Source organism: Somniosus microcephalus, chromosome 14 (genome assembly GCF_052327205.1).
Source record: "Somniosus microcephalus isolate GS21.2 chromosome 14, FLI_Smic_1.0, whole genome shotgun sequence".
Lineage (NCBI taxonomy): Eukaryota > Metazoa > Chordata > Chondrichthyes > Squaliformes > Somniosidae > Somniosus > Somniosus microcephalus.
The window spans coordinates 83,074,903-83,092,258 of record NC_141000.1 but is presented as its reverse complement, the minus strand read 5'-3'; the positions used below and the strand labels follow the sequence as shown (position 1 = coordinate 83,092,258).

Below are 17,356 nucleotides of genomic sequence, written 5' to 3'. Positions count from 1 at the left end.
TATCCTGTCCATCCCTTAGAAGCCCTATTCCCATCCCGACCTTCCTTTTTTTATTTATTTATGTGCCTGTAAAATATTTTACTATTTTGTTTTATGTTCCTTGATAATTTAATTTCATAGTTCCTCTTTGCCCTCCTAATTGATTTTTTGACTTCTCTCTTAATTTCTTCATATTCTCCCTTATCATGCTCTCCTCTGCTGTCCATGTACTTAATGTATGCCTCTTTCCTTACTCTCATTTTTTCCCTTATGTCTTTATCCACATGGATTCTATTTCTGTCTTGCTGATAGCGACGTCACTTTTTTCGACTGCCATTATGTATCCCCAATAAGTACATCTACTCTACCTCCTCTTTTTCCCTCTCGATCTTTTCTAAATATGTTATACCCTGCAATGTTTAATTCCCAGACATGATTTTTCTGTAGCCATGTCTCAGTAATCACTACTATGTCTGGTTCTCGCAACGCATGATTGCCTACAGCTCCCCTGTTTTATTACGGACACTGTGTGTATTGATGTACAGACAGTTTAACTCATTTTAATAGCATTTCCTCTCACTTTATTTTTAACCATCTTTTTAAACTCCTGTTCTATAACTCTATTTTATTCCCTGGCCATCAATGTCCTTCCTTACTTTATTATTTCCTATGCTCTCCTTTCCTGTTTTGTTTATATTTAGGCTGGTTTCATTTCTTGTAGATCCCTCACGCCCACCCCCCACCCCCACTCCCCCACCCTGGCTGACTAGTTTAAAGCCTTTGCCACCTCCCTATGGAGTCAAGTGAAGCCATGGAGGGATTCATAGAAGACAATAAGGATTTAAAATGTTGGCGAATGGGGAGCCAATGCACATCAGCAAGGACAGAGGTGATGGGTGATCAGACACTTGGTGCAAGGCTGGACGCATGCAGCATTCACACCCAATTAATGACTTTTGAAGTGTAATCAGATTAACATGGGGAGATTACCTCAGGTGCTGGGTTTTGTTCCATACAAAAAAATAAGAGAATAGATACACATAAAGAGGATAGGGCAGGGAACAAGTACCAGCATTCAAATGATGAAAGCAATCAGATTTTGTTACTTACCTGTTCTTTCCTGATATCATGGAATGATAGTTGTGTGGGTGTCACATTCATTGTCTTTTGTGGGGGCTCTTTAAACATCTCAATCATTTTCTGTGCAAAAGTTTTAATGGGGAAAATGTTATCCATGGATTAACCATTTTCATGTTATTCCTAGATCAGGATCCCGTTAAGTGGAAATAAATACCAATAAATGCAGAATTATGGTCAGATCATGTAAACATTTACTAAGACATAGCTATAGAATTTCCTTATTCAATGTTGTTTTACATTGTCTTTGAAAAATCATAAGTAAATCAGTTCTTCGCCCACTAATGGTTTGAGCAAAATGTCACCAAGGCAACTAAAGCAAAAATTGGGTCTATTTTTTATTTCCTTTAAATCATAATTAAATCATTCAATATTCCCGATATATGTATCATAGTGTCAGTGTAACACATGCAATTCAAAAAGGTTTACTAATTAATACATTAATGCAAAATAAAAAAAACCACATTGCTCTCATCAACCCTCTCTGTTACCTCATCAAAAGACTCGTTCAAGTTAGTTAAACATGATTTGCCTTTAACAAATCCATGCTGGCTTTCCTTAATTAATCCACACTTGTCCAAGCGACTGTTAATTTTATCTCTGATTATCGTTTCTAAAAGCTTTCCCACTACCGAGGTTAAACTGACTGGCCTGTAGTTGCTGGGTTTATCCTTACACCCTTTTGTGAACAAGCGTGTAACATTTGCAATCCTCCAGTCCTCTGGCATCACCCCTGTATCTAAGGAGGATTGGAAGATTATGGCCAGTACCTCCACGATTTCTACCTTTACTTCCCTCAGTATCGTAGGATGCATCCCATCCGGTCCTGGTGACTTATCTACTTTAAGTACATTCAGCCTTCCTAGTACCCACTCTATCAATTTTTATTCCATCCAGTATCTCCACTACCTCCTCTTTCACTATGGCCGCAAATTTAATGGAGGAGGCGGGATGGTGGCGGGAGAGCTGGCTTCCACGTTCCAGTCCCGCTCTCAGCTACAGTCGCTCTGTAAACGTGATTTTCCCTTGATTGGCCTTGTTAAGCCCGCCCTGCGGGCTTCCTGGCCAATTCACAGGAAGCAGGTCTGAGGACGTCATTTGCTGACGTGTCATCAACCGGTTTCCTTATAGGGACCACGTCCACATGGAGTTTAACAGTGACCACCGCACAGTCCTTGTGGAGACGAAATCTCGTCTTGACACGGAGGACACCCTCCATCGTGTTGTGTGGCACTACCACCGTGTTAAATGGGATAGATTCAGAACCGATCTAACAGCTCAAAACTGGGCATCCATGAGGTGCTGTGGGCCATCAGCAACAGTAGAACTGTATTCCATCACAACCTGTAAACTCATGGCCTGGCATATCCCTCACTCTACCATTACCATCAAGCCAGGGGACCAACCCTGGTTAAATGAGGAGTGCAGAAGAGCATGCCAGGAGCAGCACCAGCCGTACCTAAAAATGAGGTGCCAACCTGGGGAAGCTGCAACACAGGACTACATGCATGCTAAACAGTGGAAGCAGCATGCTATAGACAGAGCTAAGCGATCCAACAATCAGCGGATCAGATCAAAGCTCTGCAGTCCTGCCACATCCAGTCGTGAATGGTGGTGGACAATTAAACAACTAATGGGAGGAGGAGGCTCCAGGAATATCCCCATCCTCAATGATGATGAAGCCCAGCACGTGAGTTCAAAAGACAAGGCTGAAGCGTTTGCAATCATCTTCAGCCAGAAGTGTCGAGTGGATGATCCATATCAGCCTCCTCCTGAGGTCCCCACCATCACAGAAGCCAGTCTTCAGCCAATTTGATTCACTCCACGTGATATCAAGAAACGGCTGAGCACACTAAATACAGCATAGGCTTTGGGCCTGGACAACATCCTGGCTGGCATGCTGAAGATTCTGCTCCAGAACTAGCTATGCCACTAGCCAAGCTGTTCCGGTACAGCTACAACACTGGCATCTACCCGACAATGTGGAAAACTGCCCAGGTATGTCCTGTCCACAAAAAGCAGGACAAATCCAATCTGGCGAATTACCGCCCCATCAGTCTACTCTCAATAATCAGCAAAGTGATGGAAGGGGTCATCGACAGTGCTATCAAGCAGCATTTACTCACCAAAAACCTGCTCACCGATACTCAGTTTGGGTTTTACCAGGACCACTCGGCTCCAGACCTCATTACAGCTTTGGTCCAAACATGGACAAAGGAGCTGAATTCCAGAGGTGAGGTAAGAGTGACTGCCCTTGACATCAAGGCAGCTTTTGACCGAGTGTGGCATCAAGGAGCCCTAGTAAAACTGAAGTCAATGGGAATCAGGGGGAAAACTCTCCACTGGCTGGAGTCAAACCTAGCACAAAGGAAGATGGTTGTGGTTGTTGGAGGTCAATCATCACAGCCCCAGGACATCGCTGCAGGAGTTCCTCAGGGTAGTGTCCTAGGCCGAACCATCTTCAGCTGTTTCATCAATGACCTTCCCTCCATCATAAGGTCAGAAGTGGGGATGTTTGCTGATGATTGCACAGTGTTCAGTGTCATTCGCAACTCCTCAGATAATGAAGCAGTCCATGCCAAAATGCAGAAAGACCTGGATGACATTCAGGCTTGGGCTGATAAGTGGCAAGTAACATTCGTGCCACACAAGTGCTAGGCAATGCACGGCCCAGAAATTCGGGTCCCAACGCGTGAGTATGGACGGAGTACTCACGCGTGGACCCGATGGAAGTGCCGGAATCTTGCATGCACTACGCATGCGTGGGAAACCGGCACTTCCGACCCTCTGAACCAAGGGGTTCAGAGGTCGAACGCATGCGCGTGGGAGTCTGCGCGTGCGCGTTGAACTTCCTTTTTTTTTCAGGTTTTAACGTGCGGGTATGTCTGTACATTTTAGAAATGTAAAAAGCAGCCGTAAGGACTTCATTTTCAAAGGTAAGTGGTCAATTATTTAAAATTAAAACATTTTTCCACAGGTTTTTTACTTTTAAATACTTTAAAGCAAGGTAAGTTTATTATTAGCCCCGTTTTTTTATAAAATCATTTTTTTCAAAAATTTAAATTTTTGTTTAAAATAGTTATTTAATGTCATTTATAGTTTATTTACAAAGTGTGATGTTTTTAAAAAATTTATTTGTAGGTAAAGTACAGTTTTACAGCCTCAGCATTTATACGTTTTGACAGGTCAAGACTTATGAATGGAGCATTCCCTGCTCCAATTGGCTGCCTGTTGCTCACATGATCCCAGGGGACGCTTCACACTAACTACGCCCCTGGGACATGCCAGCATAGCGCGCCGGCCTCTGGGACAGGCCTCGGAGAGGAATTCCATGCAGGCCAAGTGGTCAACTGCCGGCGCGCTATGTAAGTGTAGGTCGGGGGCTTGCACCCGCGGGAAGCCCCCGACCTGAATTTCTGGGCCGGATCTCCAACAAGCGAGAGTCTAATCACCGCCACTTGACATTCAACAGCATTACCATTGCCGAATCCCCCACCATCAATATCCTGGGGGGTCACCATTTACCAGAAACTTAACTGGACCAGCCACATAAATACTGTGGCTACAAGGGCAGGTCAGAGGCTGGGTATTCTGTGGTGAGTGTCTCACCTCCTGACTCCCCAAAGCCTTTCCACCATCTACAAGGTACAAGTCGGGAGTGTGACTTTCCACTTGCCTGGATGAGTGCAGCTCCAACAACACTCAAGAAGCTCGACACTATCCAGGACAAAGCAGCCCGCTTGATTGGCACCCCATCCACCACCTTAAACATTAACTCCCTGCACCACCAGTGCACCGTGGCTGCAGTGTGCACCATCTACAAGATGCACTGCAGCAAATCGCCAAGGCTTCTTTGGCAGCACCTCCCAAACCCGCGACCTCTAGCCCCTAGAAGGACAAGGGCAGCAGGTGCATAGGAATGCCATCACCTGCAAGTTCCCCTCCAAGTTACACACCATCTTAACTTTTTAAAAATTCATTTATGGGATCAGGGCGTCACTGGCAATGCCAGCATTTATTGCCCATCCCTAGTTGCCCTGGAGAAGGTGGTGGTGAGCCGCATTCGTGAACAGCTGCAGTCCGTGTGGTGAAGGTACTCCCATGGTGCTGTTAGGTAGGGAGTGCCAGGATTTTGACCCAGCGATGATGAAGGATCGGTGATCTACTTCCAAGTCAGGATGGTGTGTGACTTGGAGGGGAACTTGCAGGTGGTGGTGGTGTTCCCATGCGCCTGATGCCCTTGGCCTTCTAGGTGGAAGAGGTCGTGGGTTTGGGAGGTGCTGCCGAAGAAGCCTTGGCAAGTTGCTGCAGTGTATCTTGTAGATGGTACACACTGCAGCCACAGTACGCTGGTGGTGGAGGGAGTGAATGGTTAAGGTGGTGGATGGGGTGCCAATCAAGCGAGCTGCTTTGTCCTGGATGGTGTCGAGCTTCTTGAGTGTTGTTGGAGCTGCACTCATCCAAGCAAGTGGAGAGTATTCCATCAAACTGCTTACTTGTGCCTTGTAGATGGTGGCAAGGCATTGGGGAGTCAGGAGGTGAGACACTCGCCGCAGAATACCTAGCCGCTGACCTGCTCTTGTTGCCACAGTATTTATGTGGCTGATCCCTGTGATGAAATATGCCATTCATCAGGCACTGTATTCTCTGTGTTTAGTTTAGTTTCAGTTTCATTTCCTTACCTGTATTGTATTGTGTGTAGGGCTCCGCCCATACCTGGCCCCTACTTAAGCAGGCCCAGCGTGTCTCACATCCAGTACAGCAGATCTCTGGATGAGAGACACTTCTCCAATGTGTATTACTTTCTGAGTTAATAAAAGCCTTGCTTTGCTCCGTTAATGTTGAGTCTCGGATTCATTGAGGCACATCAATTTTATTAACTCAATTTTCAACGCAATGGACCAACTCTTGAAACCCGAACGTTTGGATTTGGACCCGCATGCTTCGGACGCATCGGCATGATTCGGACACTGGTTTAAGTGTATGGAATTCTTCCTGGACAATTCCGCAGCCATCACAGGCGCTACGGACGCTGAAAGTATGAAACTCGGAATCCTGCGGAATTGGGTAAGCCACCGGGTTTACCCACTCTTCTAAGACGCCGACACGTACCCGGTCGCCTGCGACATCCTAAAGGCGCATTACCAGCAGCCTACGAACGAGGTGTACGCTAGGCATCTGCTCACTACTCGCGCACAGCGACCTGGGGAATCGCTGGATGAGTTCCTAGTCACCCTGAAAACGCTTGGCAAAAACTGCAAGTGCCAAGATGTAAAAGCCGCAGTGTACACTGACGAGCTTGTTCGTGATGCCTTTATCGCAGGCCTCAGCTCCACTTACATCCGGCAGAGACAACTGGAAAAAACGGGATTGGACCTGAAACAGGCTGTGGACACAGCACGATCCCTGGATGTGGCCCAGAGAAACTCGGATGCCTACTCTTCGGCCCGCGCCGCCCACGCCGCCACGTGTGCACCAAGGGCGCCGCCATCTTGGAAGGCATCTTCCCCGCCTGGCAGCCCGACACCGTCGGGGCCCCGCTCTGCCCCCAGAAGCCCTACGACAGCCGTGACGCGTCGGGGCCCCAACTGCTACTTCTGCGGGCAGCCGAAGCACATCAGAAACCTGTGCCCGGCGAAAGGCACCACCTGCTTTAAGTGCGGTAAGAAGGGGCACTTCGGGAAGGTGTGCAGAGGGAACCCCGCTGGAAAACCCGCCACCGCCGCGTGTGCGCCGTGGGAGCGGCCATCTTGGACGCCATCTTGTCCGACCTCGTGGGGTCCGCCATCTTGTGAGCAGACAGCGTGGACGCCATCTTGTCTCGATCAGGGCCCTACAGTGGCATCGGTCACAGTGGACCAGACCAGACCGCACCCGCTATCCAAATCAATGGTGGACATCGAGGTAAACGGGTGCAGGGTTAAATGTTTAATTGACAGTGGAAGCACGGAGAGTTTTATCCACCCTGAACTAGCACAACAACTCTCTCTAATGGTGGTCCCTGCTCGGGGCACCATCTCTATGGCTGATAAAACCCAGACATCGACCATTATGGGTTACTGCGCGGTACAATTGTCCGTTAATGGAACTGTATACAATAATTTTAAATTACTAATCATGAAGAATCTATGTGCGAGCGTGATCTTGGACCTGGATTTCCAGTGCCACCACCAAAGCGTCACGCTCAATTACGGTGGGTCCCAGCCGCCCCTCACAGTGTGCGGTCTGGCTACCCTGAAGGTAAAGCCGCCTTCGCTATTCGCGAACCTTACTCCCAACTGCCGGCCAATAGCGACCAAAAGCAGGAGGTACAGCTGGGAGGACAGGCGGTTTATCGCGACCGAGGTAGACAGGCTCCTGAAGGAGCGCATTATCGAACGCAGCAACAGCCCGTGGCGCGCCCAAGTGGTGGCGGTGAGGGGTAGCGAGAAGAAGCGGATGGTGATAGATTATAGCCAGGCGGTTAATCTATACACCCAGCTAGACGCCTACCCGCTACCCCGCATATCCGAGATGGTGAACCAAATCGCCCAATACCGGGTGTTCTCCACCATCGACCTCAAGTCAGCGTACCACCAGCTCCCTATCAGACCAGAGGACCGCCCGTACACCGCCTTCGAGGCGAACGGACGCCTCTACCAATTCCTCAGAGTCCCCTTTGGGGTGACGAATGGGGTCTCGGTCTTCCAGAGGGAGATGGACCGCATGGTCGATGACCACCACTTGCAGGCAACCTTCCCCTACCTCGACAACGTCACCATCTGCGGTCACAACCAGCAGGATCACGACTCGAACCTCGAGAGGTTCCTGAAAACCACACAAAAACTCAATCTCACTTACAACGAGGACAAGTGCGTTTTCAACACCACGCGCCTCTGCATACTAGGCAGCGTGGTGGAGAATGGGGAAATCGGACCAGACCCCGACCGATTGCGCCCCCTACGGGAGCTCCCCCTGCCCAACACTCCCAAAGCCCTGAAAAGGTGCCTGGGGTTATTTTCTTATTATGCCCAATGGGTCCCCAACTACTCCGACAAAGCCCGCCCCCTCTTGAAAGCATCCTCTTTTCCGTTCTCTGCTGAGGCCCACGCCGCCTTCAAAAGCATTAAGCGGGATATTGAGCGGGCCACGCTACAGGCAGTGGACGAGAACACTCCCTTTCAAGTGGAAAGTGATGCGTCTGACTTTGCCTTGGCGGCCACCCTCAACCAGGCGGGGCGGCCCGTAGCATTCTTCTCGAGGACCCTCCAAGGGCCCGAGATCAGACACTCCTCCGTGGAAAAGGAGGCCCAAGCCATCGTGGAGGCAGTGCGCCACTGGCGGCACTACCTAGCCGGCAAACGCTTCACCCTACTTACCGACCAGCGGTCGGTAGCGTTTATGTTCAATAATAAACAGAGGGGGAAGATTAAAAATGATAAGATTCTTTGGTGGCGGATCAAGCTCGCCACCTTCGAGTATGACATCATTTACCAGCCAGGGGCCCTTAACGAATCCCCCGACGCCCTCTCACGAGGGATGTGTGCCAGCGCCACCGGGGATCGACTACAGACCCTCCACAACGACCTCTGCCACCCAGGGGTCACACGGCTGTTCCACTTCATAAAGTCCCGCAACTTACCCTACTCGATTGAGGAAGTTCGGTCTCTGACCAGGAACTGCCACACTTGCGCTGAGTGCAAGCCTCGGTTCTACCGCCCAGATAGAGCCCACTTAATCAAAGCTACACGGCCCTTTGAGCGGCTCAGCTTAGATTTCAAGGGCCCCCTCCCGTCAGTCGACCGCAATGTTTACTTCCTGAACATTGTGGACGAATACTCCCGTTTCCCATTCGCCTTCCCCTGCCCAGACATGACCAGCGCCACGGTCATTAAATGCCTCAACAGCCTGTTCTGCCTGTTCGGTATGCCGAGCTACATCCATACGGATAGGGGGGCGTCCTTCATGAGTGAAGAGCTACGCCAGTACATGCTGTCCAGGGGGATCGCCACGAGCCGTACCACCAGCTACAACCCCCAGGGTAACGGCCAGGTGGAGCGAGAGAACGGGACAGTATGGAAAGCAGTCACTCTAGCTCTAAGGACCAAGGGCCTCCCTATCTCCCGCTGGCAGGAAGTCCTCCCAGATGTGCTCCATTCGATACGGTCGCTATTGTGTACTGCCACTAATGCCACGCCTCATGAACGAATGTTTGTCTTTCCCCGGAAATCCACCTCAGGCGTATCCATGCCGTCATGGCTCTTCACCCCAGGTCCGGTATTTGTACGAAGGCATGTGAGGGGCCACAAGACGGACCCCCTCGTGGAGTCAGTGCACCTACTCCACGCCAACCCCCAATACGCGTATGTCCGGCACGCCGACAGAAGGGAGGGCACCGTGTCCATAAAAGACGTCGCCCCAGCCGGTAACGACAACAACCACGACAACAACAGCAACAACAATCACAGCAATTCTTACCCACCCACTATCCTTTCACCACCCCCGGAAGAACATCGACCAATGGTGCCCCCACCAACTACCCCTTCAACAACCCTGGCGGCGCCCCCGGCCGAGACCCAGGAGGCCACCGGGGACACCCAGCCGACACCCGCGGCACCACAACAGCTACGTCGGTCACAGAGGACTATCAAACCCCCGAACAGACTAAATCTGTAGAAGGGGTGAATGTGATGAAATATGCCATTCATCAGGCACTGTATTCCCTGTGTTTAGTTTAGTTTCAGTTTCATTTCCTTACCTGTATTGTATTGTGTGTAGGGCTCCGCCCATACCTGGCCCCTAGTTAAGCAAGCCCCAGCGTGTCTCACAGCAGTACAGCAGATCTCTGGATGAGAGACACTTCTCCAATGTGTATTACTTTCTGAGTTAATAAAAGCCTTGCTTTGCTCCGTTAACGTTGAGTCTCGGATTCATTGAGGCACATCAATCCCGTTAAGTTTCTGGTTAATGGTGACCCCAGGATGTTGATAGAGGGGGATTCGGCGATGGTAATGCCATTGAATGTCAAGCAGAGGTGGTTAGACTCTCGCTTGTTGGAGATAGTCATTGCCTGGCACTTCTGTGGTGCGAGTGTTACCTGCCATTTATCAGCCCAAGCCTGAACGTCATCCAGGTTTTGCTGCATGCGGGCATGGACTGCTTCATTATCTGAGGAGTTGTGAATGGCGCTGAACACTGTGCAGTCATCAGCGAACATCCCCATTTCTGACCTTATGTTGGAGGGAAGGTCATTGATGAAGCAGCTGAAGATGGTTGGGCCTAGGATACTGTCCTGAGGAACTCCTGCAGCGATATCCTGGGGCTGTGATGACTGACCTTCAATCACCACTACCATCTTCCTTTGTGCTAGGTATGACTCCAGCCAGTGGAGCGTTTTCCCTCCGATTCCCATTGACTTCAGTTTTACTAGGGCTCCTTGATGCCAAGTGGTATCAGGTCAAATGCTGCCTTGAAGGGCAGTCACTCTCACCTCACCTCTGGAATTCAGCTCTTTTGTCCATATTTGGACCAAGGTTGTAATGAGGTCGGGAGCCGAGTGGTCTTGGCGGAACCCAAACTGGGCATCAGTGAGCAGGTTATCGGTGAGTAAGTGCCGATTGATAGTACTGTCGATGACACCTTCCATCACTTTGCTGATGATTGAGAGTAGGCTGATGGGGCGGTAATTGGCCGGGTTGGATTTGTCCTGCTTTTTGTGGACAGGACATACCTGGGCAGTTTTCCACATTGTCGGATAGATGCCAGTGTTGTAGCTGTACTGGAACAGCTTGGCTAGAGGCGCGGCTAATTCTGGAGCACAAGTTTTCAGCACGATAGCCGGGATGTTGTCAGGGCCCATAGCCTTTGCTGTATCCAGTGCTCTCAGCTGTTTCCTGATATCACGTGGAGTGAATCGAATTGGCTGAAGACTGGCTTCTGTTATGGTGGTGACCTCGGGAGTAGGCCGATATGGATCATCCACTCAGCACTTCTGGCTGAAGTTGGTTGCAAACGCTTCAGCCTTGTCTTTTGCATTCACGTGCTGGGCTCCACCATCATTGAGGATGGGGATATTCATGGAGCCTCCTCCTCTCGTTAGTTGTTTAATGGTCCACCACCATTCACGACTGTATGTGGCAGGACTGCAGAGCTTTGATCTGATCCGTTCATTGTGGGATCGCTTAGCCCTGTCTATAGCATGCATGTAGTTCTGTGTTGCAGCTTCCCCAGGTTGGCACCTCATTTTTAGGTACGCCTGGTGCTGCTCCTGGCATGCTCTTCTACACTTGTTGTTGAACCAGGGTTGGTCCCCTGGCTTGGTGGTAATGGTAGAGTGAGGGATATGCTGGGCCATGAGGTTACAGATTGTGGTGGAATACAATTCTGCTGCTGCTGATGGCCCACAGCGCCTCATGGACGCCCAGTTTTGAGCTGCTAGATCTGTTCTGAATCTATCCCATTTAGCACGGTGGTAGTGCCACACAACACGATGGAGGATGTTCTCAGTGTGAAGACGGGACTTCGTCTCCACAATGACTGTGCGGTGGTCACTGCTATCAATGCTGTCATGGACAGATGCATCTGCAACAGGTAGATTGGTGAGGACGAGATCAAGTAGGTTTTTCCCTCGTGTTGGTTCACTCACCACCTGTCGCAGGCCCAGACTGGCAGTTATGTCCTTCAGGGCTCGGCCAGCTCGGTCAGTGGTGGTGCTACCGACCCACTCTTGGTGATGGACATTGAAGTCCCCCACCCAGAGTAAATTCTGTGTCCTTGCTACTCTCAGTGCTTCTTCCAAGAGGTATTCAACATAGAGGAGTACTGATTCATCAGCTGAGGGAGGGCGGTAGGTGATAATCAGCAGGAGGTTTCCTTGCCCATGCTTGACCTGAAGCCATGAGACTTCATGGGTCCGGAGTCAATGTTGAGGACTCCCAGGGCCACTCCTTCCCGACTGTACACCACTGTGCCACCACCCATGGTGGGTCTATCCTGCTGGTGGGACAGGACATACCCAGGGATGGTGATGGAGGAGTTTGGGACATTGGCTGAAAGGTATGATTCTGTGAGTATGACTATGTCAGGCTCTTGCTTGACTAGTCTGTGGGACAGCTCTCCCAATTTTGGCACAAGTCCCCAGATGTTGGTGAGAAGGACTTTGCAGGGTTGACTGGGCTGGGTGTGCCGTTTCCGTAGCCGGTGCCGAGGTCGATGCCGGACGGTCCGTCCGGTTTCATTCTTATTATTTTGTTTCGTAGCGGTTAGTTACAACTGAGTGACTTGCTAGGCCATTTCAGAGGGCAGTTAAGAGTCAACCACATTGCTGTGGGTCTGGAGTCACATATAGGCCAGGCCAGGACGGCAGATTTCCTTCCCTAAAGGGCATCAGTGAATCAGATGGGTTTTTACGACAATCCGATAGTTTCATGGTTACCATTACTGATACTAGCTTTTAATTCCAGATTTATTTAATTAACTGAATTTAAATTCCGCAGCTGCCATGGTGGGATTTGAACTCGCGTCTCTGGATCATTAGTCCAGGCCTCTGGATTTCTAACCCAGTGACATTACCACTACGCTACCGTTCCATGACTTGGAAATATATCACTGTTCCTTCATTGTCGCTGGGTCAAAATCCTAGAACTCCCTCCCTAACAGCACTGTGGGAGTACCTTCACCACACAGACTGCAGCGGTTCAAGAAAGTGGCTCACCACCACTTTCTCAAGGGCAATTAGGGATGGGCAATAAATGCTGGCCTTGCCAGCGATGCCCACATCCCAGGAACGAATAAAATATTTTCCATCATTTATGCGTCATTCGCACTGCTTCATCTTGGCATTTAAAACGGGCATTCAGGGTTCCTACACGCGAAGCAGAAGGCCGAAAAGAATTCAAAAAGTCCAGCAGCATTTACAACATTAGTTTAAAGCTTATTTCTGACACATTTTGAGAGTTTTCTTTTGCTGGTGCCAGCTACTTTGACATCTGTCTGTGCCACTTGCTGTTGGACTGCCATTTTTCCTCCTACCATTTCACACAGGGCAAAATGAGTTTCCCATTGTAAGTTCCCCTGTAACCACTTTTTGGAAGAAGCTGAGCAGCAATGGAGGGATGCCAGGCTGATCAGGCAGCACTGGAGGCACACGTCCCTTGCCCACAGTATTGGCTCAAGGCACACATACTCTAATTGTCAGGGAAACAGTGTCTGGGGAGGCTTCACTTTAGAAAGGAAGCTGTTGTGGAGTTGCGCCATATACTGCAAGTGGACTTATAGCCCATCTCCACCACTGATAGTGCTCGCTACTGGCAGTGCTGTGTCAGTATCTGTTAAGGTTACAACTGCCCTGAACTTGTGCTATCGAGTCTTTCAATGCTGTCACTGGGGACATCACTAAATCCACCAGTCAGCTCTAACCAGATGCATAAAGCAGGTGATGGATACATTGTTTGCTAGAGCAAGTAATTTCATCTTTATCCCCCCATGAACAATTGCCGACAGCATAACAGGGTACTGTAATTTTAGAGTAGCAGGATTCCTGAAGGTGCAAGGAGTCATAGATTGCATCCGCTTGCTTAATGCATGACCCATGTCATTAAGAAAGGATTCCATTCTGTCAATATGCAGCTCATTTGCGACCAGCAACATGGCATAATGTAAATGAATTCTTGCTTCCCTGGGAGTTGCCACAATGTCTTCACTTTATGGAAGTCCACCATACCAAAACCCTTCAACACAGAAAGACATTTGTGGTTTATGGGAGATCATGGCTATCCTCTGCAGCTATGGCTGATGACACCTAAGTGATTTCCCAGTACATCAGCTGAGCCCAATGGAATGCCCACGTTCAGTACTGCTAGCAGCTGCAGGCACAAACTTGTGGTAGCAGGAATTTTCTGTGCAAGGTGTGTACCAAAAGGTGTGTTGAATTGAAGAAAAACCGCAAGCAATAGGAAAACAAAATCAGTAGCAAGAATAGAGTCCAGTTAGTCAGGTCAAAAACAGCAGTCTGATGCAATTCTCACTAATATGGGAACCTAACTTTTAAGTGCTGGACCTGTCGAACAAATAGCATGTAGGCCTCCCAGCATCCATTTTATACAGGCACTCAATGAATCAAAAAGCATGCTGCAAATTGGCATGGGGAATCTGGAGTTGGGTCACTTTGCATAATTTTTAAGGGACTAATGCTGCCTGAGAATCTTTTAAAATTTTGCTCCTGCTGAATTGGGAGTTCAGCGTCGAGTGTACTAAGGCATACCCACCTCATTCCGTAGATCGTGTGCTGTAGGCAAGGGGAGGCTCCCTAAGCAGATCACTGTGGAATCGACCCGACTGTCTTTTACTTCTGGGAGTTGTGTTTGAATTCAGGAGGATTGACGCAATTGAACATCTCCTCACGGCTAGTTGCAACAATTTCTATTTTAAAAGTCTTAACCCGGTTGATATAAAACTGGTACACATTCAGACAGAGTACATAATGGCTTGTGTGAGGAATGGAAACATAACAAGAGGGATATTCTTATGAGTTTGATTAAGAGATTTTAACTCCTGTTCCTCCCGGGCCATAAAGAAACCAAGAAAAAATTAATTTTACAAACTTTTCTGAGCCTCTTTTAGCCCTGCTCATGTTTGCCGCCAAGTTTCACTAGCGATTCTGGCACTCAACGTGACTTGTGCTATCCAGAGTTAAAATGGTGTCGGGATCCTAACTCAGTTAAGGACTCTGGCCTAGAAATTGGGTATAGCCCCGCCAGCTCGTTTGCGCCGAAAATTTTGCGCTGGCCGCGGAGCCAGTTGCGCCCATCCCATATTCACTTTTAGCGCCCCAAGGCGGAACCGGGCGCTGTTCCAGGGTGTGCCCGCCCCCGCTTGGGGCGCTGAAAGTGAATTTCAGCGCTCCCGGTGCCGCTGCGCCACCCGATGCGGTGCAGCAGGCTGCTGCACTGCAGGCCTCCTCCTTCTCTTAAGGAGGAGGTGCCTGCAACGGCCGGAGCCCCGATCGCGAGTGCCGGCAAAAGAGCCCGGCACAACGGAGAAGTGCCGGGCTCCACGGAAACCAGCCGGCAATGCCGCGGGGGGGGAGGGTGGGGTGGAGGAGGCCGGGGAAGGAGGTGCGGGCAGGTGGCCGCCGAAAAAGCAGCCGGCCGCACCTCCACCTTAAAGCGCCCCGCTAAGGCTGCAGTAAGGACCCGGTCTCCCGATGTTGTTAGCGGCCGCCACGGAAGAGGCGGCCGCTACTGAAGATGGGGGTCGGGGCGGTAGCGGGGTGGAACCGGGGCACTGCGCACACCGATGACGTCATCGGTGCCGGTGCAGCGCTACCGGCTACCGCCGCCATTACCGCGGCCCTCAAAATCAGCGCTACCACCCCTACTGGCGCAGAAGCCCTCTTTGGGCTGTAACTGGGCGCAAAGCCCACCGAATTTCTAGGCCTCTGACTTTTGCACATTTATGAGGCCCTTGCAGCAAGCACCTCCATGCCACCTGAAACTTGGGATTTAAAATGGCAGCAGGTGGTACGAACGTGGAGGTAAGGCTGCTGTCCCAATTTAACCCCCCATTCTCGTTGGGTGTGGGGAGTTAAAAATTGGGCTATTAATGAATCAGAACATAGAGTGCTCTATACTGCATCTGTCTAGGCTGTATGTGATTTGGGAATATTTAATGCAAATTCTAGCTTCATAAAATGGAAAACTGTTCCATTCCCCATATTTCTCACTTTAATGAGAAAATACATGAAACTAATTTAATGAGCCATATGCCAAACAAAAACTTATGTCATCTGACCTCAATCGTATTGGCTTATAATTTACTGTCAGTTATTTAATGTCTCCTTTAATAACCCAATTCAAACCACCCCCTCACCATTCCCCATTCCAACGAACAAAGTCTAGATTTTCGATTGAATCCTTTCGTTATCATCACATAAAAATACATTTTCAGTAAGCATCATGGATCACAGAGCAGATGCTCCCCCCATCTGCAATGTAGTGTAATAGGACCTGCTGGTACCTGTTTCTCGTTCTCAGACATGGAGAGACTAAGCACAGTGGATATCATGTGATCTACCAGACTTTGGTCCAGTCCATCTTTCCGTGGTTTAGGAATAAGTTCACTTGGGGGAGTTAGACTTTCTTCTGTAGCAACAACCTGTGCAGAACAAACAAACAGATTGGTGTTGATATAAAATGTTTGAAAGCAATCTCAGCGCATTAGCTGTTTTTACTATTTTCTGCATTAGTTGAAGCAAAACATCACAAAAATAAATTCTAGTTATTCGTCTAATTATAATGAAGATTTATGTTATGTTATCAAATGGGAGAAATAATAGATAGAGACACATCTGTTTTATTATAAGGCAACAATATTTGATCTCTTTGTGTCCTAATGCAGACAATTCAAAACCTGGTCAAGCAATGGTGGTGAAGCCCTGCAGCTGAGGATGGAGGTTCAAATGAGCTGCAGAAATTAGTCCTAATTATTATGGTGTTTCCACAGGCTTATACACTACCTCGGTATCAGTTACTCGGAGTGCCACTGCTGCTTTGCCCACATGCTTATTTTGGGAACATAAGAAACAGGAGCAGGAGTCAGCCATTTGGCCCCTCGAGCCTGCTCTGCCATTCAATGAGATCATGGCTGATCTGATCTTGGGCTCAGCTCCATTTCCCTGCCCGTTCCCCATAACCCTTCACTCCCTTATTGGTAAAAAATCTGGAGGGAGTGCAGCGAAGATTCACCAGACTGATACCTGGGATGGCAGGAATGACGTATGAAGAGAGATTGGGTCGATTAGGCTTATATTCGCTAGCGTTTAGAAGAATGAGAGGGGATCTCATTGAAACTTATAAAATTCTAATAGGACTAGACAGACTAGATGAAGGCAGGAAGTTCCCGATGGCAGGCAAGTCCAGAACCAGGGGTCACAGTCTAAGGATAAGGGGTAAGCCATTTAGGACTCAGATGAGGATGAATTTCTTCACCCAGAGAGTGGTGAACCTGTGGAATTCTCTACCACAGAAGTCAGTTGAGGCCAATTCATTAAATATATTCAAGAAGGAGTTAGATCTATTTCTTAAGGCTAAAGGGATCAAGGGATATGGGGAGAAAGCAGGGACAGGGTACTGAATTTGGATGATCAGCCATGATCTCATTAAATGGCAGAACAGGCACGAGGGGCCGAATAGCCTACTCCTGCTCCTATCTTCTATGTTTCTATGTTTATCTCCACCTTAAATATATTCAATGACCCAGCCTC

General features: G+C 49.0%; 1 protein-coding gene across 1 annotated transcript in view; it reads right to left on the bottom strand.

The window, feature by feature from the left end:
* Positions 1–17,356, bottom strand: part of spag17 (sperm associated antigen 17) — a 348,837-nt gene that overhangs the window by 242,532 nt on the left and 88,949 nt on the right. The window contains 2 exon segments of the mRNA XM_086006806.1: positions 1,090–1,179; positions 16,111–16,248. Coding sequence (XP_085862932.1) covers positions 1,090–1,179; positions 16,111–16,248 — 228 coding nt within the window.